This window comes from Lynx rufus, unplaced genomic scaffold, assembly GCF_022079265.1.
Source record: "Lynx rufus isolate CCGP_SWC_20201006 ecotype Redwood Valley unplaced genomic scaffold, mLynRuf1.p SCAF_6, whole genome shotgun sequence".
Classification (NCBI taxonomy): domain Eukaryota; kingdom Metazoa; phylum Chordata; class Mammalia; order Carnivora; family Felidae; genus Lynx; species Lynx rufus.
In genome coordinates, this window is record NW_025814878.1 from 2110780 (window position 1) to 2138628 (window position 27849).

Here is a 27849-nt window from a genome sequence, read left to right on the forward strand (position 1 = left end):
CTTCCGGGTCTTTCGCACTTTTCGCTCCCCTCCCTCCCCTCCTTCCCTTCCCGCCCTGCCCCGCGGCCGGGCCGGGGGAGCGGTGTTCCCAGCAGTCTCCGCGGCCTCGCTCAGGCCCGTTCCACGCCGTAGCCGCCACCACTCTTGTGGACGCCACCCTGCGTAGGGACCCGTACGCTGGTTCCCTGCGGTAAGAGTGAAACTCGACGTGCACGCCGCAGCCGCCACCGCTCTTGTGGCCGCCACCGGGCGTCGGGACCCGTACGCTGGTTCCTTGCGGTGAGGGTGAAACTCGACGTGCACGCCGCCGCGAAGATGGAGGGGCCTTTATCCGTGTTCGGAGACCGCAGCACTGGGGAGGCGATCCGCTCCCAGAACGGTAAGGGAGAACAAGGCCCGCCGTGGGCCGGCCTCCCGGCCCCATCCCGGCCCTCCCTATTAGAGCCAGGGCTGCGGGTCTTGCGCTTTCCTCATCTGTACCGGTAAAGGGCCCAGTCCGGTCTCTGCGGGGCGGGGCGGGGCGGCAGCGCCCTCTATTCCCGTAGGGGAGGATTTCCGGAACACCCAGCACGTTTTGGAGAACTGTCCCCGCTGCGTGTGGTTGGCAGTGGATTCCCAGGCCCGGGAGTTGAGAAGCGCTCCCCAGCCTGGAAAACCAGCCGCCCGCATTGACACGTGCTGGTCACGCCCCACGTCCCCTTTGGTCCGGGTGCCCTGCGCCTCGTATGTTCCGATTCTAACCAGGAGGAGCGTGGTCTCAATCTTTGGACCTCGTTTTTGGGCTATTAAGCCGAAAACGCTAGCTTTAACTGCTGGTTGTACTGATGAGCAAATGGCCACGGTCCAGCAAATGGGCCACTGTACCCCACTGGTTATTATCTGCAGTACATGTCAGGTGCCCGGATGTCCAGATCCTAACCTTATCCACCTATCGCCGGCAGGTTTTTACAGTAAAATTGGTTGACGAAATCTCAGTTGAACGTTAGCATAAGTGATACTGAAAGTGAGGTTATTGTAGCAAACAAGAGGGATTAAGACATTGGTTGCTGTTTAGTTGAGAGCGTGGACACTTTTGAAATCAGGGATGTTTGCCGATCTTAACCATTTTAAGTAATTTGGATAGATTGGTAGATTTGGAAAATCCAGAGGCTGTTGGGTGTCACCTTCTTTAGGCTGAAATGGTTGTCATTTGGAGCAGTGGGTTTAAAAAAATTTTTTTTTATTTCTACAGTTATGGCAGCAGCTTCTATTGCCAATATTGTAAAAAGTTCTCTTGGTCCAGTTGGCTTGGATAAAATGTTGGTGGATGATATTGGTGTAAGTACACTTACGTGTCGTGTGTTACTCTAAAGAGAAATGATGGTTCTTCACCATTAATGTGAATTCTCTGCTTTTATTATAATCCTGGTATTGGAAGGTGCAGCAAAGGTGATAATAGGGGTTTGTGTTCATTTAGAGGCTGTCCTGTGTCTGCACGTGATTGTGTTGTCTCTTTTCTTTCCTGCACATTTCTTAGGATGTGACCATTACTAATGATGGTGCAACCATCCTGAAGTTACTGGAGGTCGAACATCCAGCAGCTAAAGTTCTTTGTGAGCTAGCTGATCTGCAAGACAAAGAAGTGGGAGATGGAACCACCTCCGTGGTAGGTAGTTGGTTACCTGGTAGGTGGCTAGAGACTCATTGTTCTCCTAGAATGGACTTTCACAAACTGAAGCTTATAAGTAAGTCAAGGGGGAGAAAATTTACTTTGCTTCTGGGATAGACAGAATTCAAAAACCAGCGCGTGTAGTTTGTACAAAGGAGAGAAACTTAAGAGATAATACGGTCCGCTCGGTTTAAATGTAGATTTTCAGGGGCATCCGGGTAGCTCGGTCAGTTAAGCGTCAGACTCTCGATCTCCCGGTTCTTGAGATCCCAGCCCCACATCCCACTCTGTGCTGACAGTATGGAGCCTGCTTGGGATTCTCTGTCCCTCTCTCTGCCCACCCCACTTGCACTTTCTCTCTCTCTCAAAATAAATAATGTAAAAGTAAATGTGGGTTTTCACAAGTGTCCTGAGTTTTTCAGCCACAACAGTATCTATACATATACACAAGGGTATTTTTTTTTAATAGTTTCATTAAAAGGTCTTATGTTTTCGCCACCTGAAACTTAGAAGTTCCTAAAACTTTCTCTTTATAATTATCTAGGGAAGAAATGTTACTGGGTTTAAGAAAAAAAGTTTGCATTTTGAATTTCATGGGTTCAAAATGGGAGCGTGAAAAAGTAAATGTGATCAGTAACAATACAAATTTCTGGAAGATCATCCAGCACGCCGATGTGGTGTGTTGTGTAGTGTAGAAACAGGATTGAGTGAGGAACAAATAATAATTCACTGTGAAGAGGCAGGCCAGTGGTTTGTGGGGAAAATCTTTGTATTTCTAGATTAAACGTTAACTCATGAAAGAATGGGATCTACCTCTTCTGAAATAATGAGAATAGTTTTTGTCTAAATAACTTTACTATGATTTTAAAAACAAAGTGATAATTTTCCTAGAAGAAGCAGACAGAATTTTTGGTTTTGTAATATCTTTAGAAGAATGATTTAAAAAAAATGTTTTTTAATGTTTGTTTTTGAGAGAGGTACAGAGACACAGTGTGAGCAAGGGAGGGGTAGAGAGAGGGAGACAAAGAATCTGAAGCAATCTCCAGGTTCCCGGCTGTCAACACAGAGCCCGGTGCAGGACTCGAATTCACAAACTGAGATCACGACCTGACCCGAAGTTGGACGCTCAACCGACTGATTGAGTTACCCCTAGAAGAATGATTTTTAAGATCGACCAAGTAATAGTCTAAAACAATAGACATCATTTGAATAGTCACAGTCTTCACTTGGCTTCTGTTGAGCACTTCCTCTTTAAAGGTAACAGATGTGCAGTTCTCTACCATTGTGTGGCCTGGCTCCTATTTGCTTTGGCCATCTGCATGTAAATAAAACACTGTGTATAGCTCTCTTTTCTCCAGGTTTCCAATAACCAGTTATTCATCATCGTCACCACTTAACACTAGCTGATCGTTGTTGCAGTGTTGTTTTTACATAGGCGCGTGTTGTCAGACTCTGTCAGAGCAATGAATCTTTTTCAACAGGTTATAATTGCAGCAGAACTTCTTAAAAATGCCGATGAACTAGTCAAACAGAAGATTCATCCCACGTCAGTTATTAGTGGCTATCGACTTGCTTGCAAGTAAGATTGCGGTCAGGGAAGATTTTACGTTATCTGATGTTATTTGTAAAAAGCCTGTGTTCTGTAAATGTTATTAATGACTAAATTTATTTTGAAAAAGTCACATTTTAGTAGTGATATTTGAGTAAGAAACAGGGCTAGTATTTTTTTTTCCCATTTGACTACCACATTTTCTCCCAATAATAGATTTTGGTGGCTATGCTTATGGGATAGATAAAAATTGCCGTGATCTGACGAGGGAGGACTTACTTGTGTCCTCCTCCTGTATGAAATGGCTGAACAAAAAATTGGTCCCCGTGACGTTTTGCCATTGTGAGAAAACAATGTTTTGAGTAGTGAATTTATGAATGTCTTTTCCTACACACTTCAAACAGGGAAGCCGTGCGATACATCAGTGAAAATCTAATTATTAACACAGATGAACTCGGAAGAGATTGCCTGATCAATGCTGCTAAGACATCGATGTCTTCCAAAATCATCGGAATGTATCCTTGTGATGGTTCGATAAAGTTGAGGCTTTTTAAAGAGTAAGATCTTGTTTTTGTGCCGGGTGATACTGTATTGAAATTGTCTGCTTCCTTCCTTGCTTTCCTAGGGGGAAAGTCAATAGCGTATAATAGTAATAGCAGGTAGCAATAAATGGTATTTTAACATTTTGACGGCACAATTTTTTGTTTTTTTGAGGAAATGGTTAAAAGGAAGTGCATTTGAATTACCCTGGTTTTGGGGCGCCTGGGTGGCTCAGTCGGTTAAGCGTCCGACTTCGGCTCAGGTCACGATCTCGCGGTATAGGAGTTCAAGCCCGGCATTGGGCTCTGTGCTGACTGCTCAGAGCCTGGAGCCTGTTTCGGATTCTGTGTCTCCCTCTCTCTCTGACCCTCCCCCGTTCATGCTCTGTCTCTCTCTGTCTCAAAAATAAATAAACGTTAAAAAAAAAATTTTTTTTTTAAAGAATTACCCTGGTTTTTGTGAGCACCCATTATCCATTCTGTGTCTCTTGTTCTCCTTAATTGTTGGCTTAGAAATGGTGATTTCTTTGCGAATATGGTAGTAGATGCTGTGCTTGCAGTTAAATACACAGACGTGAGGGGCCAGCCTCGCTATCCTGTCAATTCTGTTAATATCCTGAAAGCGCACGGGAGGAGTCAGACGGAGAGTCTGCTCATCAGTGGCTACGCACTCAACTGTGTGGTGGGATCGCAGGGTAAGCCTCAGGATTTGGTACTAAGGGTCAAAATTTGCCGTCCGTGGAATACATACCATACCTCCTTAGGGGAGCGCTCCATGACTTGCACTTAACAGTTCTTCAGTAAAGCCCAAGGGCAGAGGAAATTGTAGATCACTTTTTCAGTTCCGCTTGTGTAACTTAAGCTCATAAAGCTTGGGAAAAACGCAAGTTAAAGACCACGTAAAGGCCGTAAAAGTTTGTTTCTATGGTTAGATGTTATAAAATCTAAATTTTTGTCTTCGTAGATAACATAACCTAATATTTCTTGCTATTTTTTAATCAGGCTTTAAGAATACCCCTATTTTATAAAACGTGACATCGTTACAGTTCACAGTTATCTAACGTTACATTCAATTGCAGGCATGCCCAAGAGAATAGTGAACGCAAAGATTGCTTGCCTTGACTTCAGCCTTCAGAAGACAAAAATGAAGCTTGGTGTACAGGTGGTTATTACAGACCCTGAAAAACTGGACCAGATTAGACAGAGGTATGTTCAGAGATTATTTTTGACCTTTGAAAGCGGTGTCTGGAAATGATACTTTCGTTAGAGCCGGTGACAAGTGAAAAAGGATCCTAAGGAGTGGTGACATCTCCTAGATAACAGCAAGTAATCAATCAGTTGCCAGGTAGCAGAGGATGGTGATTATGCAGCTGGAGTTTTTAAAATGTGGTGTCTCAGAGGACTAGAAAAGTTAGGATTTAAAAAAGTTGTTTTTAATGTGTTATTTTTGAGCGGAGGGGAGGGGCAGAGAAAGAGGGAGACACAGACTCCGAAGCAGGCTTTAAGCTCTGAGATGTCCACACAGACCCTGATGTGGAGCTTGAACTCACAAACCTGAGCCGAACTCAACAATCTATGAAATCATGGCCTGAGCCAAAGATGGACGCTCAACCAAATGAGCCACCCAGACGCCCCCAAGATTTAGGATTTTTGACCAGAGTCAAACTTGCTGGAAGGCTAGAAAATGTGGTGATCTGGTGTTTTAAGATAGACCCGGGGTGATAGAACTTCAACGAAACCTCGTAGAACGTCGGTTTTAGGAGTGACTAATGTTACAGACCTGCCAAGGAATGTACTTCCTTGAGTAGTAGAGTGTGCACTGTGTGTGCCCTGTACGCCAGGCCCCAGGGGACGCTAACGCTGTTCCTGATTTGTTAACGCGCTCCAGAGCTAGACTCTGACCGCTACCTTGGATTGTGACTGCCTGCTTCCACTGGACTGTATCACTCACTCTTTTTTTTTGTTTGTTTGTTTTTAATGGTTGGTTGGTTAAAAAGAAAAAAAAAAACAGTAACTGAACCAAGCTACAAGAAGTCTTTGCCAGGGGCGCCTGGGTGGCGCAGTCGGTTAAGCGTCCGACATCAGCCAGGTCATGATCTCGCGGTCCGTGAGTTCGAGCCCCGCGTCGGGCTCTGGGCTGATGGCTCAGAGCCTGGAGCCTGTTTCCGATTCTGTGTCTCCCTCTCTGTGCCCCTCCCCTGTTCATGCTCTGTCTCGCTCTGTCCCAAAAATAAATAAACGTTGAAAAAAAAAAAAAAAAAAGAAGTCTTTGCCAAAAGTCAGTCATGCTTTTTGCCTTTCAGATCTGCCTATGTATTTTTTTCTTCCTGTAAACAAAGTGTCCTTTCTTCTACTGGAGGCCGATCAGTCCCTCTAAGGTGACTGTTCTCAAGCTGCATATTCAGTTACTAATTCTGGTTCTTTTTAAAGTTTATTTGGAGGCAGAGTATGCTAGCGGGGGAAGGGCAGAGAGAGAATCTGCTGACAGCACAGAGCCCCACTTGGGGCTCGATCTCAGGAACCGTGAGATCATGACCTGAGCTGAAATCAAGAGTTGGATGCTGAACTGACTGAGCCACCCAGGCACCCCTGTGTCTCATCTCCTTGGCAGCTGTGCCCTCCGGTGGAGGACCTTTTGCTAAGGTCGCTAGTCGTCTCTAGTGTAAAATTCAGTAGACACTTTCAACTCACTTGACCTTTCTCGAGCTGGTGACTACTTCCTTCTTGAAACACTGGGAGGTGGGAGGCAGCTCGGTGGTGCTGCCCCGTCTTGTGTTTGTATGCGTGGGCAGCCCCGGGGTCTGCTCTGCTCTCCCCAGAATAAGCCCTCGTCATTCCTGTGACTGCGGGTATTCTTCCCGTGTTGGAGACTTCCAGAATGTGCTGCTCTGAGCTCCAGACACCTGTGAATGCTTCTTACACATCTCAGTATGTTTAAAACCGAACTTTGGGTGATACCCATAAATCTGCATTTTAGCGATGGGGACCCCTCAGGCAGAAAACTAGGAAATACCTTGGCTCTTTTTACCTAATGCCCTTCTCCCTTCTAATGTATCACCAAGACCCCTTGATTTCTGTCGTCAAATTAAATCTCAGATTCATCTACTTCCTATCTTCTTGCCCCTGTCGAGGGGCAGCTAAGCTGCTCCTCTGGGTTTCACTCTTGGCCCCTCCCAGGCGATTTCCCATACAGCAGCCACGGTCATCTCGTCATTTCCAAGGCAGAGCCTTTTGTAGGCTTCCCATCACTCTGGGATAGGTTTTTTCCTGTCTTAGTATTTTTTTCCGCTGTGGTCCAGCCACAACTGGAAGAGTCCGTCAGACTCCCCTGCCGGCCCCTAGTAACGTTCTTCCGTCCGCTTATACTCTCTGCCTGCTTATTTTTTTAGCTCAGAGAACAGCTTGTTCTCTTTCCCTCTGAAGTGTGCTCTGCCATGAGTTCCTGTACTTGCTCTTCCCGCCCGTCAGCAGTTTCTGTGTTTGTGGGACTTGGGCCAGAAGCTCTGAAGGCAGAGCCTGAAGGATATGCTTGGCTTCGCAGCCGCTGCCCATCCTGCGGCGTGTGGCCCAGAGCATTTGTCACAGTTTATAGACCGCTTTGCCTTGGGGTTCGTCTTGGTCTTATTTTTAAAGAAGCCCTTTGAATGACAAGTGAAATAGTTTTAATAATCTATAACATGTTGACTTTTTCAAATCTGTGTCCCTTCCCCATAGCTTGCTTGTGATTTCTGTCCTGTGCCCTCCTCCTGGCAGCTTCGCCTGATTAACACGGGGGCTTTGGACGCATCTTTTGAAAACCAGACTCTACTTTCTCGTCCTGCCCCATAACCTGTTAGTTTTTGTTTTACGCCGGGAGTCACTGGCTGAACCTCCCTGTCACCAAGCCGTAAACTGGGACTTCTCTGTTCAGAACATCTGTTCGCATCAGATACGCTCCTGTGCCTCCAGTTACTGCTTCCTCGCCTCATTCCTCTATCTTTCCAGTGTGGTGCCCACATTGACATCGGGGCATCCTTTTGAAAACACGGATAATACTCTTACTTAAAAATGTTAAACTTCTTGGGGTGCCTGGCTGGCTCGGTCAGTAGAGCATGTGACTCTTGATCTCGGGGCTGTGAGTTTAAACCCCACTTTGTGTGTGGAGTCTACTTAAATAAAAATAAATAAATTGGGGTGCTTGGGTAGCACAGTCAGTTGAGCGTCCAACACTTGATTTCAGTTCAGGTCACGATCCCAGGGCTGTGGGATGGAGCTGTGTTGGGTACCACACAGAGCGTGGAACCTGCTTAAGATTCTCTCCCTCCCTCTGCCTCTCTCCCCCACTCGTGCATACTCTCTAAATTCATTATTAAAAATAAATAAAAATATTAAATTTCTTAACGGGCCCGAGACACTTTAACATCTAACTCTACAAAACGTTCATTTTCTGTTCCTACTAGTCATTTTTTTTTTAATTAAAAAAAAAAAAAACTTTTTTTTCTAAGTTCATTTTTTTTTAATTAAAAAAAAAACTTTTTTTTCTAAGTTCATTTTTTTTTTTTTTAATTTTTTTCTTAATGTTTATTTTTTTTGAGACCGAGAGAGACAGAGTATGAACGGGGGAGGGTCAGAGAGGGAGACACAGAATCCGAAACAGGCTCCAGCCTCCGAGCTGTTGGTACAGAGCCCGACGCAGGACTCGAACTCACGGACCACGAGACCACGACCTGAGCCAGAGTCGGATGCTCAACCGACTGAGCCACCCAGGCGCCCCAAAAGTTTGTTCATTTTGAGAGACAGAGACAGAGCATGAGTGGGGAAGGGGCAGAGAGAGAGGAGACACAGAATCTAAAGCAGGGTCCAGACTCTGAGCTGTCAGCACGGAGCCGGATGTGTACCTTTTTGAACGTTTGAACGCGAGATCATGACCTGAGCCAAAGTCCGATGCTCAACCGACTGAGCCACCCAGGCGCCCCTGTTCCTACTAGTCATTTCCACCCTGGACTCCTCTTGACTCCAGACCTTCATGCTTTCCTTGCCTCACCTGGCAGGCTGCATGTTGCTTCCCAGTCATCTCTGCGTTCCGTTGTAGCTAATGCTTTTCCAGGGTATGGTTGACAGTGTTTCCCTGCCAGATCCTTAAAGGCAGGGATGCCATTCCTTGGTTCTCAGGAACTCACATTGGGGTGGGGGAGAACTAAGTGGTAATTTTAATTTCTTGGACTTTTCTGTAAGTTGTTTAAATTTTGGTCACAGAAGGGAAAGAGTGTTTGATGTAATTTAATCTGCAGTTATTTTATGTGAAGTATTTAATGGAAATTGGAACTAGATTAACCACACAGAAGATAACTTTGGGTTATTACCCAAATACTTCATCTCTGTAGAGAATCTGATATCACCAAGGAACGGATTCAGAAGATCCTGGCAACTGGTGCCAACGTTATTCTAACCACCGGTGGAATTGACGACATGTGTCTGAAGTATTTTGTGGAGACAGGTGCTATGGCAGTTCGAAGAGTTTTAAAAAGGGACCTGAAACGCATCGCTAAAGCTTCTGGAGGTAAGTCCTCTGCTCGCTCCCAGCTGCGGCGTGTCACGTTACCGTATATGAGACAGTGTCTCTTTACGTTGGAATGTTATCACTAAGCAGTTTCAGAAGCAGTGGTTTTTTTACATCTTACTCCTTTAATGCCTTATGCTACAAATACGTCTCATAGAGCCATTTTCCACGTTACTGGAAAAGCTCTTTAACTTACTGAATGTGTTGACCTCAGAAGGTCATGGTTCCGTGTTAGGCTGAAAAGACAGTGGTTTATCTGATGCCTGTCTGTACGTTGCTCTTATCATAAATGTTTCTGAATTTGGGACAGCATATGAAAGTGTTCATGGGAAAAGTGTTTACAGATCTTTGTCATCATCTTCATAGCGACTATCTTGTCAACCCTGGCCAATTTGGAAGGAGAAGAAACTTTCGAAGCTTCAATGTTGGGACAAGCAGAAGAGGTGGTACAGGAGAGAATTTGTGATGACGAACTGATCTTGATCAAAAAGTAAGAGCTGCTTTCTCAATCAAGCTGCACGGGTTTTATTAGTAAGGGAACGGATCGCCTTCCCATTGATTTGCTGCTCTAGTCTTTCAGTGATCAGAGCAGTTATACGCGTGGGAGAGAACAATAGTAGGCCGTACGCTACCACGAGATGGAATAACCATTTCATCTCTTCTGCGCGGTCCAGACACTGCCTCTGTGTCTGGGTGAACCACGTGAGCAGGATTTCCAGTCGAGGTGCTTACGGTGGGTTTCTTTGTAGACGTCTATGAAAATATATTAAGAATTTCACTTTACTTTTTTAAATAGCACTAAGGCTCGTACGTCTGCATCAGTCATCTTACGTGGGGCGAATGATTTCATGTGCGATGAGATGGAGCGCTCTTTACACGATGCTCTTTGTGTGGTGAAGAGAGTCTTGGAGTCCAAATCTGTGGTTCCTGGCGGAGGTGCTGTAGAAGCGGCACTTTCCATATACCTCGAAAACTACGCAACCAGCATGGTGAGAACACGTAGAATTGTGCTTTCTTTTCAAGAAGGGCGGGGGGGCACCATCTTTGGCTTTTTGTGGATGTACCTTCCCTGATGGGGCCCCTGGGTGGCTTGGTCCGTGGAGCATCGGCATGTAGATTTTAGCTCAGGTCATGATCTCCTGACTTGTGGAAACGAGCGCTGCCTCGGGCTCTGTGTTGACTCCCGAAGCCGGCTTGGGGTTCTCTCACTCGCTCTGCCCCTCCCCAGGTAGCGCACGCTTTCTCTTTTAAAATAAGATAAACGTTCAAAAGTACATATACTCTTCTCGGTCCTCTGCTGCCGCTTTGGGTTTTAAGACCCTTCGCTGTCTTTCTTCTCAGGGGTCTCGGGAGCAGCTTGCTATTGCAGAGTTTGCAAGGTCTCTTCTTGTTATTCCTAACACACTGGCCGTGAATGCTGCCCAAGACTCCACAGATCTGGTTGCAAAGTTAAGAGCTTTCCATAATGAGGCTCAAGTCAACCCAGAACGCAAAAATCTAAAATGGTAAGCATACAATTTCCCTTTTTCACAGTCATCTGTGTATCGTGTATGGCACTTTAGCTTTGTTTTAAACCAATAAAAGATGATGACTAGTGATTAGCATTGGTGTATTTTTAGTTAGCAGCTCAGAGTCCCAGCCTCTCCCTGCTTCTCTGGACAGTCACTACACCTGCACAAAGGTCCCACAGAGGCCAGGGGATTATTTTTGGGTCATCCGTATCTTCTTGAGGAGCCCCTGTTTAAGATACTGAATGATGTTGGGAGCCCAGTATCTATCTAAGCTTTTCTATGACTCGGTACTTATTTTGTTACTTACAGTCAACTACTGTAGTCTTAAGGGATCTATCCTGAGGTCCCTACATTTCCCAAGATTAACATTTGAATGGTGAAGCCATTCATCTCTTAAAGAGATGAGATGGGATAGGTGTGCGTTATGTAAGAAATCACTTAATGGTTTTTTGGTTGGTTTTTGTTTTGTTTTGTCTTGTTTTTGCAGGATTGGTCTTGATTTGGTCAATGGTAAACCCCGAGACAACAAACAAGCAGGAGTATTTGAACCAACCATAGTGAAAGTTAAGAGTTTGAAATTTGCAACAGAAGCTGCAATTACCATTCTTCGAATTGATGATCTTATCAAATTACACCCGGAAAGCAAAGATGATAAGCATGGAGGTTATGAAGATGCCGTTCACTCGGGAGCCCTTGATGACTGATCTCATTTCTCTTTTATTTATAACAATGTTAGACGCAGTTATCTTGTATCTTGAGTATTACACATTAATAAAAATAACAAGCTGTCAAGCCTTGGGTTCTTACGAAAGATGGTTTCCATTCTCACTTTGGTCCTCTGATTTCACATATTACAATTTAGTACCTTGTTAGCGTAAGAAGAGATGAGGTTTCAGTTTAGTTTCGGCATGATTCATTAAGCAATTTCATCCTCTCTGAACACACATTGCTATTCCCATCCCACCCCCAATGCATAGGGCAGCCACACCACGATGTCCACCCTTTCGCTCCATTGTGTGTAACAGGGTAACAAGAATCCGACAGCCAGATGCTCCAAGAGGGTGGCCCAAGGCTATCGCCCCTCCTTGGATATTGACCTAAGGGGGGAAAAATATATACCGTTATTCTGTGGACATAGGGTAAAAAGTTTTGTGGGGTTTTTTTAATAGTTATTTAGAACATGTGAGGTGGGGAGGAGCCAAGAGGGAGAGAGAAACCCAAGCAGGCTGGGTGTGGAGCCTGACTCCGGGCTTGATCCCACAACCGTGATTTCATGACCTGAGCCCAAATCAAGTCTGAGGCTTAACCTACTGAAACCACCCAGGTGCCCAGGGCTAAAAATCGTAAATTATCTTTACCCTTTTAACATTACACCAGTAAACCATCCTTTCAAATTCCACTTTCATTTTTACTGTTTAGGTATACTGTTTATACCACTGTGACATCCACCCTATCTCACTAGTTTAGAAGAGTCAATGCTCTGTTGGCGTTAGAAGTAAACTAATAGACAGTCCAGGGTTTTTGCCTCGGGAAGCAATAAAAGAACTCCCCAGCCCTAGCAGGCACTTAGCCAGGATCCACCCACAAGTTAGTTATTGGCCGGTTGGCCAATACCAGGGATACTGTGGAACAGCTATACGTGGGTTTTGCTGTTTGCAATCTTAAAATTGCATTGTGAGAGTTCACTTGTGAGCTATCCCCACGACTGCTTGCTCGGGTTTACCTTCTCTGGGTTTAATCCAAGTTCTTTAGCTACTGCAACAGACAGGGCTGCAAAGGCTTCATTGATTTCAAATATGTCCACATCCTCCAGTGACCAACCTGCTTTTGCAACCTGAAGGAAAGATGAATGGAATAGAGGTCTGAACACTCAGGTGGAGCCTGCCTTCATTGTAGATACTCAAAAGAATAGACTGATACTGAAGGATCTCTTCTGGGATGTTCCAGCAGGGGCCTAGTGGTACCACATTTTGCCTTGGTGACACCAGTTCCAAAACATGAAGGATCAAATATCCCTTGGAGATTCTAAAGTTAAAGTTTTGAAGCAGTAACGGGTTACACGTAGGTGACATGATCTAGGGGATTATCAGTTACCCCTAAAAGGCATATGACCCAAATGTTCTCGGCTGCTCTTTGTGGTGGGAAAGTGGACTAGAGGTAGAGCTGCAGGAATACGCTCGCATAAGGCTAGGGAGGAATTCCATTAAAGGGAAAATGAGATCTGATAAGAATAAAAAGGAAAACAAAACCAGGCTCGATCTTGACATTTTGGAGTGGAGAGGATCTGAGCCAAGGTTTACAGAGGACAGAATAACGGAATTACAGGGTGTTGGTCTGGTCCCAAAGGGGTTCATTCAACCAACAAAGCAAAGGACAGGTGCTAACATTCAGAACTAGACTCACAGCTTGCTTTATCGCCGGAATTGGTCCTGTCCCCATAATGGAAGGCTCCACACCTACTTGTGACCAGGAAACTATCTGTGCTAAAGGTGTAAGCCCTCGACTGTCGGCCTCTGACTTCTTCATAAGAACCACAGCGGCAGCACCATCATTTATTCCTGTAAAATATGAAAGTCTGGAGTTTTGAGATGCTCATTGAGTTACACGCCTGTGTCTACTTTCTGACACGTGAAGACGTGTTAAATTATTCTTAATACATCTTGGCAAATTCATTGGCTGTAATTCCTATTTACAATGTAATTGGAAATGGTAAGTTTGGTAATATGAATATGACATAATTGACCACAGAATGTTCTAACTGAGGAAAGCTGGGGGAGGGGAGGGTAAGAAAAGAAATGGAAGAAATAGTCTTCATTTCACGGGAGGTACTGGGAGTTGCTGGTTTTGGAAAAGCACAGAGGTAGTAGATAAATTCTGGGGTTCCCTAATTTGCTTTTTCGCCTGTGTCTAGTGAGGATGTCAGGGAGTCAAATCCATTCTTTCACATATACATTAAGTCAAAAATGTAAACACTTAGTAATGATCAAATACAGAGAAACTACATTTTCCCTTAGAGCAACTAAAGGTTTTAGGATCATTTGTATACAAAAAAATAATTGAAACGAAGAAGGCATTTAGTTGGTGGGGCCTAGCAGAAGACGGTTTTCCCCCAACTGCCCTTTGGCAAATCTGACCTGAAGCATTAGCTGGGGTGACTGTTCCTGTTCCATCTTTGAGAAAGTAAGGCTTCAAGTTAGATATGGCTTCTATGTTGGTCCCATGGCGAGGAAACTCATCTGTTTTCACTTCAGTAAGACCTGAACAAGGAAAATCAATTCCCCAAGATTACCACAGAGATGGCAGTTGGCGTGCTAGGAATGGTGGAGTCCTGAGACATGATGCATGAAGATTCATACTTGGAAGGAAGGCTTATCAAAAATACTTTTATTCCAAGAGGAAAGTACACACTAATAAAAAAGTGTGTGTTCGAACATTTTATAAGCACTGTCCTCATGAGACATTTTGAGTGTTTTCCATATGCACGGCCCTTTCTGAGGAGGGCAGTTCCTCGTGCGAAAAGTTAAGGTGTGAGCGTAGGACTTGTCTGGTTACAACCGCCTGGACCCGGGAGCGTCAAAGCTATGAGGCTTGGACATAAGTGACGTCAGTTATGGGGAACGGAACAGTTACCAGTAATAGCCCCTTGACTAGAGCACGCCATATTAGATAATAGCAAAGTGACCCAAAAAGATCCACCCTCAAGATGTATGATATGTAAACAAAAACATACAGGAAATAACGAATGTTCACTTCCGAGGAGAATTAGCCTGTAGGGACAAAAGGTCAGCTGTTGCCTTCTAATAACCATGAGCCAACGCTCCAGTTTCTCACATGAAACCAGCTGTATCTACAGAACAGTGTGGACACTCTGGGACCGAGAGGGTCCAGTGCTAACACAGCTGCCTATGTTCTTAACCCTTCCACACCCCATAAACATGCCTCCCGCCCCCGCCCAGCCCCGCCATCTAAGACGTATCCAAGATCAATCTTTTCTTTGCAACCTGAAAGACACAATTTATAAACATTCCTATATATTATTTTGTGGAGTATTACTCTTACCTATAAATAGGCATGCTGCTGTTTAAACCATTAGGATCCAGATACTCACCTTTTCTAGAAGACACAAAAACTGGTATAATCTCTTTGTCAAAATAGCCAGCTTTCTGTGCACTCTCTGTCCTGTTCTGGGACAAAACTGCAAACTTGTCCTGATCTTCTCTACTCACTTGCCATTTTTTGGCTACATTTTCAGCTGTGAAAGAAAAAAATAATAATAAAGCAAAAGAAACATTTTCAGGAACTGGCTCTCGGTAGCTCAAGTTTTTCACATGTAAACAAGCATGGAGCGCCGAGTACAAGCAGCCTCACCGATGGGCTGCGACAGTGTTCTGTGGCCATCTTGCCTCACAGTGGCAATGAATTTGGAAATGTTGCAGTAAATCTTAGAAGCCATTTTCTTTGTTCCCGTCCTTCTCTCTTTTCCCTTCTATATAATTTTAAACTTTCAGAAATTTCCTTTATGCCGATTCACCAACTGTTTTATATTTTTTTTGCCCCACTTACTTTATCATTCTCTCTGAACCATTTGAGAAAAATTTATAATCCTGCCTCTTTATCCCTCAATTTTAATTTCCCTGTATATTTCCCCCAAATGGCCATTTTCTTACATAAACACAGTTATCAAGATCAGGAAATTTAACATTGATACAATACTATGATCTAATTCGTGGTCCAGATTCAAGTTTCACCTATTGTCCCAATGATGTCCTCTGTAGCTAAATTTAGATGCTCAGTTCAGGGATCACACACTGTGTTACACTTAATAGTGAAACAGCTCCTCAGTTTCTTTTTATTTGAAATAGTTCCTCATACTATCTTCGTGTTTCTTAACTTGGATTTTTTGAAGAGCAGAGGCCAGTTCTTTTATTGAACGTCTTCCAATTTAGGTTTGATGTTTCCTCAAGATTAGATTAAGATTTTGCAGAAAAGCAGGCATACCACGGACATGATCTCAGTGAATCTTATCAGGATGCCTGTGGTATTAGTTCACCTCAGGTGCCGTTAGCTTTCATCACTTGGTTCAAGCCTCTCTACACGGTAAAGTTACTACTTTTCCGTTTATAACTTATCAGTAATTTATGGGAAGTTATTTTGAGGTTGCGAAAAAATACTTCTTCCTCATCAAATTTCACCTGCTACTTTCCGCATTCATGATTTTCCAACTCCAACCTTCCTTGTGTACATGTTAACTGGTGTTTTCCTTCCCTCCATGTATCATGCTGACATCAGTATGAACTCAAATATTTTTCCTTCATTTAATAAGTTACATAGCCCGTAACTACCATTATTTATTCTGATGTTCAAATTGTTCAAGATTCGGGCAGTGGGCGTCCTCTAAGCTGGTTCCTGAGCCCTTCCGACATGTCCCCGTGTGCTCTAAGCACTTCTTCATTTTTTGTTTTTTGCTAGTTTTATGGTTTTACTAACACAAATACAATGTGCACATAAGCTGTGTATTCATTTTCTTTGCTGTGCAGCCCGGCATTGGAACTGGGGACTCTGGTGGCCAGTAGGACTGCTCTTTCCACAGCGGCTCTGCGGTTCTTGGAGGAGACACTGTGAGCAGTCTCTGCACAGTAAGATTTGTTGCACATCAAGCAGCACCTCCAGCTCCTTGATCTTGTGGCCTAGGAACATCCAGAAGCCAACAGGCAGCATGTGCTTTGTTTTCTTGTTGCTGCCGTAACCAATTCTGGGCATGAACATTTGGCCCTTGAATCTTCTGAGCACCCCGTTGTCATTGCCTCTGGGTTTCTACCAGTCGCACTTAATTTTAACATACTAGTTTAACTGGTACCAGATGAACTCCTTGGTCACATTCCTGGGTTTCACCAGAGATCTGAAGGCAGCCATGATGCCAAGTAGGGCGCTGCCACCTCCGCAGACAGCGCCGGAGAAAAACTTTATTTTTTTTTTAGCACTTTTGTCCTACCGTGGACACTTCTCAAAGGAACCTTAGTTCCTTAGTTCTCCTTAGTGGAGAAGGCATTTAGAAATAAAGATCCGGGTGTTAGGACTGCTCACTATTACTGGCATGTCATTGTTCCTGTGCCGGTTCATTAGGAACTTACATACACATACGATTTGCAAATGTATACACACTCATGGTGGTACCTTGCATTCTCTGAGTGTAACCTAACACCACCAGCGCACGCTTCGCCCTTTCCCTTCGTGGACTCCCTCCTACAATAGTGAGAAGCCTGGCTCCCATTATCCTCAATATAGTCACTCATTTGCTCAAATCTAGAATATACACAAGGTGGTTTCAGAACTTGCTATCCCACACCACTGGAGAGAAAGCAAACCCAATAACTAGAGCTCGATATTTGTTTACAGTTCTTTTTTCTTTGATTAGGTAAAACTTACACAGAGTGAAATACACAAATCTTAAGTGTATAGTTCAACGAGTTTTGACAAATGCAGGCAACCGTATCTCCTGAATATGTAATATTTCCATCACCCCAGAGAGTTCTCACATGCCTCTTACCCATCTCCCCCTCCTTGAAGCAAGTAATATTCTGATTTCTGTCACCATAAATGCAACTCAGTGTCTGTTCTCAGCACTGTCATATTGTTGAGGTTATTGCTGTTTGTTCCTTCTTACTGCTGAGTGGTTGTTACGCATTCTCCTGTTGATGGATACCTGAACCATTTCTAGGTCTTGGCTCTTATGAATAAAGCTGCTATGAACTTCTTTGTGCAAAGCTTTTAGTGATCGATGTTTTCATGTGTCTTTAGTAAAGAAACTGCCAAATTTTTTCCAAAGTAGTTGTACCACTTTATGGCTGCAATGTATCAGAGTTCTAGTTGCTTCACATCCTTGCCAATATCCAGTCATTTTAATCTTCATCATTCTGGGGGTGTAGAACAGCATCTTATTGTGGTTTTAATTTGCATTCCCTGTAGTAATGATGAATACTTTTTTTGCACTGACTGGCCATTCATCTATCTTCCTTTGTGAAATTTGTGCCTAATCTTTAGCTCATTTTTCTTTCTTTAAATTTTATTTATTTATTTTGAGAGAGAGAGAGAGAGAGAGAGAGCGAGCAGGGGAGGAGCAGAGAGAGAGAGAGAATCCCAAGCAGGTTCCGCACTGTCAGCACAGAGCGCCATGCAGGGCTTGAACCCACAAACCATGAGATCATGACCCAAGCTGAAATCAAGAGTTGGAAGCTTAACCGACTGAGCCACCCAGGCGCCCCTTTAGCTCATTTTTCAATTGGTTGTCTTTTTATTATTATCATAGGAATTCTTATATGTATCATGAATATTTTCTCCTAATTGGTGACTTACTTTCTTAATAGTGCCTTCAGTGATGGTAAGTTTTAATTTTTGAAATCTAATTTATCTAATTTATCTTCTAAGTTTATTGCCTTCTGAGTCTTGTCTTACCCCCAGGTTTACAAGCTATTCTATGTTGACTTCTTTGGTTTTTATCTTTAGATCCGTGATTCATCTCAAATGAGTATCTGTTTACAGTGTGAGGTAGGAGCTGAGGGTCATCTTTTCCCAGTTGCTTGTGGACCCTCTTATTCCCGCACCACTCATTGTAAAGGTTTTCCTTTCCCCATTTCATTACACTGGAAACTTTGTTGAAAATTACCACAAGTCTGGGTCAGAGACAGAATCTTAAGCAGGTTCCGTGCTCAGTGTGGAACCCGACATGGGGCACAATCCCACGACCCTGGGATTGTGACCCGAGCCAAAATCAAGAGTCAGATGCTTAACTAACTGAGCCACTCAAGGGCCCCAATTTCTGTATTTTTATCCTTTCGTTTTTGGTAGTTTTACTAGCTTGCCGAAATGCAACTCTCTGTCTTTCTTGGTGTTCGAATTTTGTTTCTCACAAAATTTGGGAAATTTTCACCTATTGTTTCTTCAATAATGTTTCTGCCTCCATTCTCTTTCTTCCAAGATTCCTATTCCGTGCATGTGAGTCCAGTTTACTTTGTTCCACAGATCCCTGAGGCTCTATTCATTCTTTTCTCAATCTTTTTCTCTGTGTTCTTCAGGTTGTATGTATTACTCTATCCTTAAATTCGCTGACCCTCTCTTCCGTCTCCAGTTTTTCATTAGGCTATCCGGTGGGTTTCTCATTTCAGAGTGTGGGCTTCACAGTTCTAATTTTCATCTACTTCTTTGTGCGTATTTTCCCTTCTACTGCTAAGGTTTCCCTTACATGTTCCTCAGTCGTGTTTTCCTTTATGCCCGTAAACCCGGGTAAAACAGCACCTTTAAAATCCTTGTCTGCTGATTCCAGTATCTGTCATTGTAGGGATCAGATTCTATTGACCGTTTTTTCTACTGTTATGGGCTAACATTTTCCTATTTCTGTGAATGCCTAGAAATTTCTTATTGCATGCTGGACATTACAGTCGTTATACTGTTGAACATGTGCATTTTATGATCTTTAAGCAAGGGTAATGAGTGTCATTCCCATTAACATGCTGGCAGATCATACGGATCCTTTTGAAGCTTGATTTTTAAGCTTATTAGTTTGGGTCTAGAGTAGTCCTTACTCTGGGGCTAGAGCCCTACCCTACACTTTGACCTTTCTGAGATGTCAAGGGAGTGTCCAGGGGGTTCAGTAAAGTTTCTGCTCTGGCTGGTCCGAACTCCTGAGTCTCCCAGTTCACAACTCTCTAGCAGCTGTTTCCAGCAGGTGTTGCCCTGCACACATACATCTGAGTATTTGACCAAAGTGTTGAGGAGACCCTTATGGAGACTTCCGGGGCTCCTTTTCTAGCTCCCTTCTCTCTAGTACTCTGCCCCACAAAATCTAGCCATCTCAGCAGCACCAAACTCTGACCTCTGCCTCCCTAGTTCAATGGCCACTATTCCTCCAGGCAGAAAGTCAGGGACAGTGGGGTTTTCCCTTCTTTCAAGAATCTCAGTCTTGTGACAGACTGCAGCCAAAGTAGAGGTGGCACCGGTGTGGGCATTGGCACCATGGCTGGCTGCAGGGTGGGTGAGTCCCCTGCTCTCGTCTAGGGGAGCCCTAGAGCAGCCCTTCAGGGAGAGGACCCCAGAGGCAGGGCAAGAAACTGCCTTGGGGAGAAAGCAAGGTGCTCCTGGTAACCCACCCCTCCCTCGTCACAGGATCACGCAGGGCAGAAAGAAGGTGCCACGATGCCCTGACAGGAATCTTCAAAAATCCATCTGAACTATTTGGGATGATGCCCAAACTCGGGATCTATCACCTTCCCTGGTCAGTGCTAGCCAAGTTCCCGACGGGGGCACACTGAGAACATTTGGCAGGCCATGCCTCTAAGACATGCCTCAATCTTGATCTACTGTGAAGGCTCAGTGTGGATCTGAGAGCTCCGGATCCTGGTCTATACCAAGTTGGTAGAGCCATTCCAAGCCCAGGTGAACTTCCTTCCTGTACCTTGTCTTTGGGGAATTCAAGCACCAGAGGGAGAGGAACAACATGTTCCTCTACATAAATCTAGAAGGGAGGGTTTCCCCAGGCTGAGGGAGGAAAGAGCTGACAGGCATCAGATGAAGGCTCCATGGGGAAGGCCCCTGGTGCTGCCCTGTGTGGAAGGAATACATCTACCCCTGTTAGAACAAGCCATCAGGGAGTGGTACCAGCAAGGAAGGGACAACAGCCAGTAGGAAATGGCAGTTCCTGGCAACTGCCCCTATCCCCCACCTACTGCTGGGGCCGACCGCACTGGAAATGCCTGAGCCACTGTGGACAAGATGCAGGACCTTTCCCAGAGTGACAGCATTTATCTAAAGCTGGAGAGAAGGGGGAGGATTTGTTTCCAAACAATTTGGATTGTTCCCAACACCATCCCTGCCAGGAGCTTGCAAAAGGCTAAGGTGTGGAGCAATGGGGGCTGAGCCCCAAGTGGTAATACAGAAGGTTCTGGAAGGTCCTCATGAAAAAAGGCCCAAATTAGGAGGAAAAAAAAAGAATCTTAGTCTTACATGATTGTTGGCTAATATTTGAAAACAGTTGCTGATATGTTTTGACCAGTTTTCTATTTGTCTATATTAGGAGGTCTAGTCTTTACTAATGCCTACATCATGGCCTGAGACTTTTTCTTTTTTTTTTTTTAAGCAAAAGAAATTTATTTTACATAATTCTGGAGAACAGAAGGCCAAGATGAAGATGTTGACAGGTCTGTTTTCTCCTGAGGCCTCTCTCCTTGGCCACTTTCTCACTGTATCCTCACATGGTCTTTCTTCTATGCTGCCATGTCTAGTATTTCTTCCTCTTCTTCTAAGGATGCCAGTTTGATTGGATTAGGGACCACGCTAAAGGCCTTATTTTAACTTGATTACTCCTTAAAAGGCCCCAACTCCCAAACACAGTCACATTCTGAGGTCCTGGGGGTTAGGGCTTCAACATATGAGTTTTGGAAGGTCACAGTTCAGCCCAGAACACCTCAGACAAGGCTTGACAGCCTCTGGTGATGTGGACACAGCTGGAATATCACACTTGGAGAAATTCCGGCCTGGACACTATGATAACACCCTGTTAGGGAACACAGCCTCCCGCAGTCTGGCCACACTCTCCAGCCTTCCCCGCGGCCGCCCTCGCTTGTAGTGACAAGATGCCTCAGCTTCTCTCTGCTCCCCACGTTTCCACGCCCCTCCCTCCTTGCCTTTAGACACACTGTTCCCTCTGCTTAGAATCTTGCTCTTTCCCCCACTTTCTCATGACTCAAGACAGCAGTTCTGTTGACCTTCCAGTTGCCTGGCCAGTAAACCTGAACCGCAGACGCCTAATGAAAACCAGGTCATATGGTGCAAAGAGTGCGGTATGAGGTGCCAGGAGTACCTGCTCACCTCTGATACCACCTCTGCCACGAAACCACCGTTTGGGGCCCTGGTCTGTTCATACGGTGAAATGGGAGGTTGATCAGAGCTCTGAAGTCCCACCCACCTGTAACATCCCGCCATAATCAAGGAGTCACAGAGGAGAGACAGGCTATTTCCTCAGTTGGGCTCACCCGAGTGGAACTAGCCCTGCCATCAGTGATACAAAATGATGAGGACATGGTCCCTGACCTTAAAGAGGAAAGCACCTGCAGAGCTGACTATGACATGACCTTTCGGACACCTTTTTACAGTTAGTCTGTCTTCAGCTGTGTCTGCCTTACCCGTAATGCCCATATGGTAGTTGTGAAATGCATCGGTAAGCCCGTCACAGAGTATGCTGTCCATCAGTGGCATTTCCCCCATCTTGACTCCTGCCCTCAAATGAACCAAGTGAGGAGCCTGGAAACAAGAAATACAAGTGGACTTAGGATTGGCTGTAACTAGTCCTCTCCTTAGGATCCCACTCAAAACTATCCAGTGGCTCCCCGGTCTTCGCCTAGTCCCCCCGGTGATCCTTCTCCCCAGTCGGCCCATCCTCCTCCCACCCAGGGCTTGAAGACCCCTGGAATCAGCACACAATTCTATCCTACCCACTCTTGAGAAGCTGTTAGTCTCCTACCTACCTATTTCCATTTACCACCAAATCTATCCATTCTGTGTCCTGTGTCCTTAAAAACTCCATTTAGTCTTTCCGAAGAGGCAACTAGTTATCTGGGTTTTTTTTTTTAATTTTTTTTTTAATGTTTATTTATTTCTGAGACAGAGAGAGACAGAGCATGAGTGGGGAAGGGGCAGAGAGAGAGGGAGACACAGAATCCAAAGCAGACAACTAGTTATCTGTTAAATGAGGAGCTAATCTAACGGCATAAGTGATCACGCTGTGTGTTACTCATTTCGATACAAGACATAATGCCTACAGTCAGAACAATCAGGAGACCTAATTAATGGGGAGAGCTTTCTGGGTGTGGGTCCTCTTAACTCCTACCAACTCAATAGCAGCTAAAATAGAATGGAAAAACTTGGAGTCAGAAAATTGATATTTGAATCCTGGCTCTGGGCCTCAGTTTCCTGACCTGTGGATTGGGAATGATACCATCTACCCTATAAGGGCTGTTGTGACTATATGTATAAAAGCTACAAACCTCGTAAAGTACTACACAGATATTAGCATGGTCCCCTCGGAATCACTCTGATCATGTTCACTACCTTCAACTTACCTCCTCCTGGGCTGATTTGGCCCTGTCTAGGGGATCCCCAGGTCAGACCCTGAACTGCCTGTAGGAAGCTGGTGATATACTTTTTTCTTTTCACTCCCATGCCAATTTGAGGGATGGGCCTTGGGGAAAGAAATTCTGCCGAGCAAACCTATTTGAGAAGGGTACCACTCGGTGGTCCTCTTTTCCACATTCGATGTCTCCAAACGGTCAACAAAATTTAGTCCCTTGGTCCCTGGGGTCCTTCTTGTCAAGCACAGGACAATAAGTGCAAACATCTGTTTGTTACGTTTCCATACAATGAGAAAGAAATTTAAGACCAAGGATATCAACCAACTAATGTAACAGGTTAAATCTGGGACACACTTTATGCTTTGGTAACATTTTAGAAAAAAAAAAAAAAAATGAATTCTGTTCCAGTCACACTGGTTGACAGGATTTTTCTACAACCTGGATTTCTCCCCCAGCTCGGAAGAATAATTAACATCCACATAGGGATCAAGGTTGAATCCAGTTTTACTTTGTTTACTGTTTGGTCTCAGCTCTGCTATGCACCAGGTTACTCTGCCGTGGCAAAATGAGTTTATTAGTGAGAGGTCAGCAAGAGTTGTTTCTTCAGAGGCCTCACCTTGCTCATGCTTTCCATGCCTCCTGCAACCACAATAGTAGAGTCTCCTGTCCCTATTGACTGGGCTGCAAGGCAAACGGCTTTGAGGCCTGACCCACAGACCATCTGGCAGCTCCACGCTGGAACAGAGTAAGGGATTCCTGCACCCATGCTGGCCTGTCGAACGGGATTCTGCCCACAACCTGGAAGAGGGAACACAGAGACTTCTCAGCAATCAAAGAGAAACAAAATGTTCCACTGGGCTCCTGTCACTTCCCAGCCAAGCTGAAACAAGCCACGCTCCCAGCCAGACAGAAAAAGGCCTGTACACACTCTATCCTTGCCACAATCTAGCTCTTGAATATGGATTATCTAGTGCTGTTCTATATTTTAGGGATATAAGTTTCCTCTTCCACAAGGAAACGATTAATATCTTAAGAAGGAAACATTCTGGGGCGCCTGGGTGGCGCAGTCGGTTAAGCGTCCGACTTCAGCCAGGTCACGATCTCGCGGTCCGGGAGTTCGAGCCCCGCGTCGGGCTCTGGGCTGATGGCTCAGAGCCTGGAGCCTGTTTCCGATGCTGTGTCTCCCTCTCTCTCTGCCCCTCCCCCGTTCATGCTCTGTCTCTCTCTGTCCCAAAAATAAATAAACATTGAAAAAAAAAATGTTTTAAGAAGGAAACATTCTTCTTGATCTTTCAACAGGGTCTGAATAAGCACACATTCCCTTATTTTTTTAAAAAAAGTTTATTTATTTGAGAGAGACAGAGACAGTGTGAGTGGGGGATGGGCAGGGGGAGGGAGAGAGAGAGAGAGAGAGAGAGAGAGAGAGAGAGAATGAATCCCAAGCAGGCTCTGCACTGTCGCCACAAAGCTGGAGTCAGGGCGCGATCTCACAAACCATGAGATCATGACCTGAGCCGAAATCAAGAGTCGGATGCTTAACCGACTGGGGAGCCACCCAGGTGCCCCAGCACACACTCCCCCATAAACACAGGGCAGAACTTGGGCATCATCCATGTTTCTAACTAGGGCCATGTGCTTCCATGATCATGGCTTTAAGGCACCTGGCACAGTAAGAGGGTTACTTAAAGAGGAAAACCTCTGATAAGAAGTATTTCTTTCTTTGCTTGATATTCATCACACATGGTTAACTGGTTATGTAACAAGACATGTGCAAAATCAGAACTGACAAATACCCTTCCATAATTCAACTGTGGGAACTGTTCCTTCAGGGAACCGAAAGAAATACATCACATACATAAAGTAGCACAGAAGTGAATGGAGTTGAGGGGCGCCTGGGTGGCTCAGTCGGCTAAGCGTCCGACTTCAGCTCAGGTCACGATCTCGCAGTTCGTGGGTTCGAGCCGCGCGTCGGGCTCTGTGCTGACAGCTCAGAACCTGGAGCCTGTTTCAGATTCTGTGTCTCCCTCTCTCTCTGACCCTCCCCCGATCATGCTCTATCTCTCTCTGTCTCAAAAATAAATAAACATTAAAAAAAAAAAAAAAGGAAGGGAATGGAGTTGAAAGTTTCAAATATTCTCAGTACCCAGTGCCTATTACCAAAGGATCAATATTTGTACAGTGGTCACTCTATTGCAAATTTCAGATAGACCCATACCTAGCACCTTTCCTCAGTGAGTTTATTGGAAAAAACTCGCCAATAGCTCATGGACAAAAATTTAGAGATTATATTTATTACAATGCTCTTTCTCTCGGATTAGACTGGTAGCCTTGAAACTAAAACATATATAGGAAAAATCGTTCAAGTGACAGAATCAAAATACCTCTAAATTGAACTCAACATACTAGTTAATAAAGAAGAATATATTATTTGAAGCTCCTGCTTTTTAAGCTACAGTGAGTTACAAATGCATTTAAGTAAATGATTCCTTCATAAAGATGTTATGTGTTTATCCATAACCTCCATCTTCAAGGTAAGAAATGAGCGCAGGGTGCCTGGGTGGCTCAGTCGGTTAAGTGTCCAACTTTGGCTCAGGTCATGATCTCGCAGTAAGTTTGAGCCCTGTGTCATGCTCTGTGCTGACAGCTCAGAACCTGCAGCCTGCTTTGGATCTTGTGTCTCCCTCTCTCTGCCCCTCCCCGCTCACGTTCTGTCTCTCAAAAATGAATAAAAACGTTAAAAAATGTAAAAAAAAAAAAAAGGTAAGAAATGAGTGCTAAACATAATTAATAGTCTAGCAGTTAGCAGAACGTGAGCTCCATGAGAATGAGGATTTCTATCTGATAGGAACACTGCTTATCCCTAGCTGAAAAAAAATAGTGCCCAGTGCACAGCAGGTGATCAGCTAAACATTTTTATAGGGTTATGGGGGGTGTCTAGGCTTAAGAAGTAGGACAGATGAAGGTTGGAATGCTAGCTCCATCTCCAACTGTGCCTGTGGATAAGTGACTTGACCTTTCAAAATCTCATTCACTCATTTCGAAAATGGAGAGAATACGATTCAACAGACTTACTGACGGGATTAAATAAAGCAATGAAAGCAGTAAGCACAGTGCTTTAAAGGCCCAACACTCAGCAGGCCCTTGATAAACATCACTATTCTTTGTATTTTAATTTGCAAAGATACTATAGAAAAGAAGCGTGGAAGAGAGAACAGAGAAACCAACATGGAGTACCGTATGGCAACTGAATTAAGTCTGAATCGTGGGTCCGGGAAGGAAGGAGGATGTGGGCTGAAGGCTGCCAGTCTGAGAGTGTTACTCACCTATTTTAAAGCCCTTGGAGAGTCAAGGGAAAGTGGTAGGCCCGCAGGGACAATTTGAGAAAGGAGAATTAGGAAGAGGAACTACAAAACTATAAAGTAAGAAACACCAAAAAAAAAAAAAAAAAAAAAAAAGGGCCAGGTCTCAGACAGGGTAAGGACAAAAGTGAGCATTACCAGTTACCACTAGCGATAATTGGAATTTATGCTACGGAGTGAACATGAATCTGGTTATTAATAAGTAGGAATGGCCAGTGATCACCAGTCCGTAGACAGTGGGAACCAGAAGGGAGACAGGAGCACTCTGGTGACTCACCTATTCCCAGGGAGTGAGACACCCCCGTGAGGAGCAGGAAGTGCAACCTACCTGGCCAACTTGGAAGGGAGCCTACCGCGGGGCGCAAGGCCCTTACCTCTGCCCTATCCCCAGCAGGTGGCACAGTGCGAGACACAAAGGAGGAATTCACACTTTTGTACTGAATGTGTACATTTCTGGGGACTATGGAGGGCCGTGCATACTCTCGGATGCGTGAGGCTGGCCCTGGGTCTACAGCATGAAAAGGCAGTGGGGGACGGTGGTCTAGTCTAGGCTCATCCGGACACGCAGATGAAAGTCTAGGAGTGTTAAACTGGAAGGGGCTTGCCAGAGGGCCGACAGGAAGAATTCCCACAGCGGGAACGCCGTGGGCACATCTCTGGAGTGAAGAACTTCAGCTTCGGGAGCGGGGATGGGAGGACGTGTCGATGGGTTGCTTCCAATAAACCTGACCTCAGCCGGGGTCTCTGAGGAGTTACCTGCTGTCAAAACGTGTCCAAATATGACCTCTGACACCTCTTCGGGAGCCACAGCGGCCCTCTTCAGGACTTCTTTGATGACCGTTGAGCCCAGGTCGTGGACAGGGACGGTGGACAAGGCACCATTGAAGGAGCCTAGGGCAGAAGGGCAGGCGGGGGAGATGAGGAGGGCGTCCAGCGCGGCTCGTGAGGGTACAGAGCGGAGCGTGTGTGACTCTCACCCAGGCGAGACTCGCGCGGAACGCTGCCAGATCATCGGGAAGCCGCGGACGCGCGGGAAGCCTGCGCATCCATTCCCCAAGCGCTGGCAGATGGGCGCGGCCCACGCTTCCCTAACAAAAGGGGTCGACGGTCCCACGCGCCCGAGGGCTTTGAAACGTCCACAGCGCTAAGCGCGGGACGGCAATTCTCACTAAACCTCCATTCACCGCCGCGACCCTGCTCTGACCACCCGTCAACCCCGCCCCTGTGGCCACAGGGCTGACATGGCTCCTCCTGGAGCTGGCCAATCAGAGGACGAGAGAGAGAGAGCGCCCACCCTCGCCATCCAATGGGAGAGTCAGGCGGCACGGTGGTTCTACCCGGGGATCCAATCAGAGCACGCGAAGAGGAGTGGGCATCACCTGGCGAGGACAGGGCGGGGCTGCCGGGTGGTCGGCCGGGAAGGGCGAGGTGCAAAGTCCAGGGTGTCCCAGGGGTCCCGGAGTCCCCGCGGCTTAGCCGCCGCCGTCCACTTACCTATAACGGTCCGCGCCGCCGAGACGATCACCACGGGGTCGGAACCTGCACTCATCCTGCCGCACCACAACCTCTCGTGCTGCTGAGGGCC

The 27849-nt window shown here is 45.4% G+C and overlaps 2 protein-coding genes and 2 non-coding genes across 4 annotated transcripts; 3 read left to right on the plus strand and 1 right to left on the minus strand.

The window, feature by feature from the left end:
- The first annotated feature begins 93 nt into the window (after nucleotides 1-93).
- Nucleotides 94-11578, plus strand: TCP1 (t-complex 1). Its single transcript, XM_047102196.1, has 12 exons — nucleotides 94-379; nucleotides 1232-1317; nucleotides 1517-1645; nucleotides 3130-3227; nucleotides 3602-3712; nucleotides 4250-4431; nucleotides 4816-4942; nucleotides 9100-9275; nucleotides 9642-9765; nucleotides 10072-10264; nucleotides 10617-10780; nucleotides 11274-11578. The coding sequence occupies exons 1-12, from the start codon at nucleotides 316-318 to the stop codon at nucleotides 11488-11490; spliced, it is 1671 nt and encodes a 556-aa protein (XP_046958152.1). The 5' UTR covers nucleotides 94-315; the 3' UTR covers nucleotides 11491-11578.
- LOC124529523 (small nucleolar RNA SNORA29) lies at nucleotides 3377-3516 on the plus strand. Its single transcript, XR_006966409.1, has one exon. It is a non-coding gene; the product is annotated as a small nucleolar RNA SNORA29 (small nucleolar RNA).
- On the plus strand, nucleotides 9824-9955 carry LOC124529518 (small nucleolar RNA SNORA20). The gene has a single exon (XR_006966405.1). It is a non-coding gene; the product is annotated as a small nucleolar RNA SNORA20 (small nucleolar RNA).
- ACAT2 (acetyl-CoA acetyltransferase 2) lies at nucleotides 11496-27849 on the minus strand. The gene is made up of 9 exons (XM_047102197.1): nucleotides 27759-27849; nucleotides 27021-27155; nucleotides 23522-23703; nucleotides 21961-22078; nucleotides 14895-15038; nucleotides 13921-14043; nucleotides 13190-13344; nucleotides 12510-12620; nucleotides 11496-11883 (listed from the first exon to the last, which is right to left on the minus strand). Exons 1-9 carry the CDS (start codon nucleotides 27811-27813, stop codon nucleotides 11713-11715), a joined length of 1194 nt encoding a protein of 397 aa, XP_046958153.1. The 5' UTR covers nucleotides 27814-27849; the 3' UTR covers nucleotides 11496-11712.

Coding starts and splice junctions, on each gene's coding strand:
- TCP1 (XM_047102196.1), top strand. CDS start 316: ATGGAGGGGCCTTTATCCGTGTTCGGAGACCGCAGCACTGGGGAGGCG. Junction 10,265..10,616: donor AAAACTACGCAACCAGCATG/GTGAGAACACGT, acceptor CTTTCTTCTCAG/GGGTCTCGGGAGCAGCTTGC. Junction 10,781..11,273: donor GAACGCAAAAATCTAAAATG/GTAAGCATACAA, acceptor TTGTTTTTGCAG/GATTGGTCTTGATTTGGTCA.
- ACAT2 (XM_047102197.1), bottom strand. CDS start 27,813: ATGAGTGCAGGTTCCGACCCCGTGGTGATCGTCTCGGCGGCGCGGACC. Junction 22,079..23,521: donor GCATGGAAAGCATGAGCAAG/GTGAGGCCTCTG, acceptor TCTTGTTTCCAG/GCTCCTCACTTGGTTCATTT. Junction 12,621..13,189: donor TTCCGGCGATAAAGCAAGCT/GTGAGTCTAGTT, acceptor TCTTTCCTTCAG/GTTGCAAAAGCAGGTTGGTC.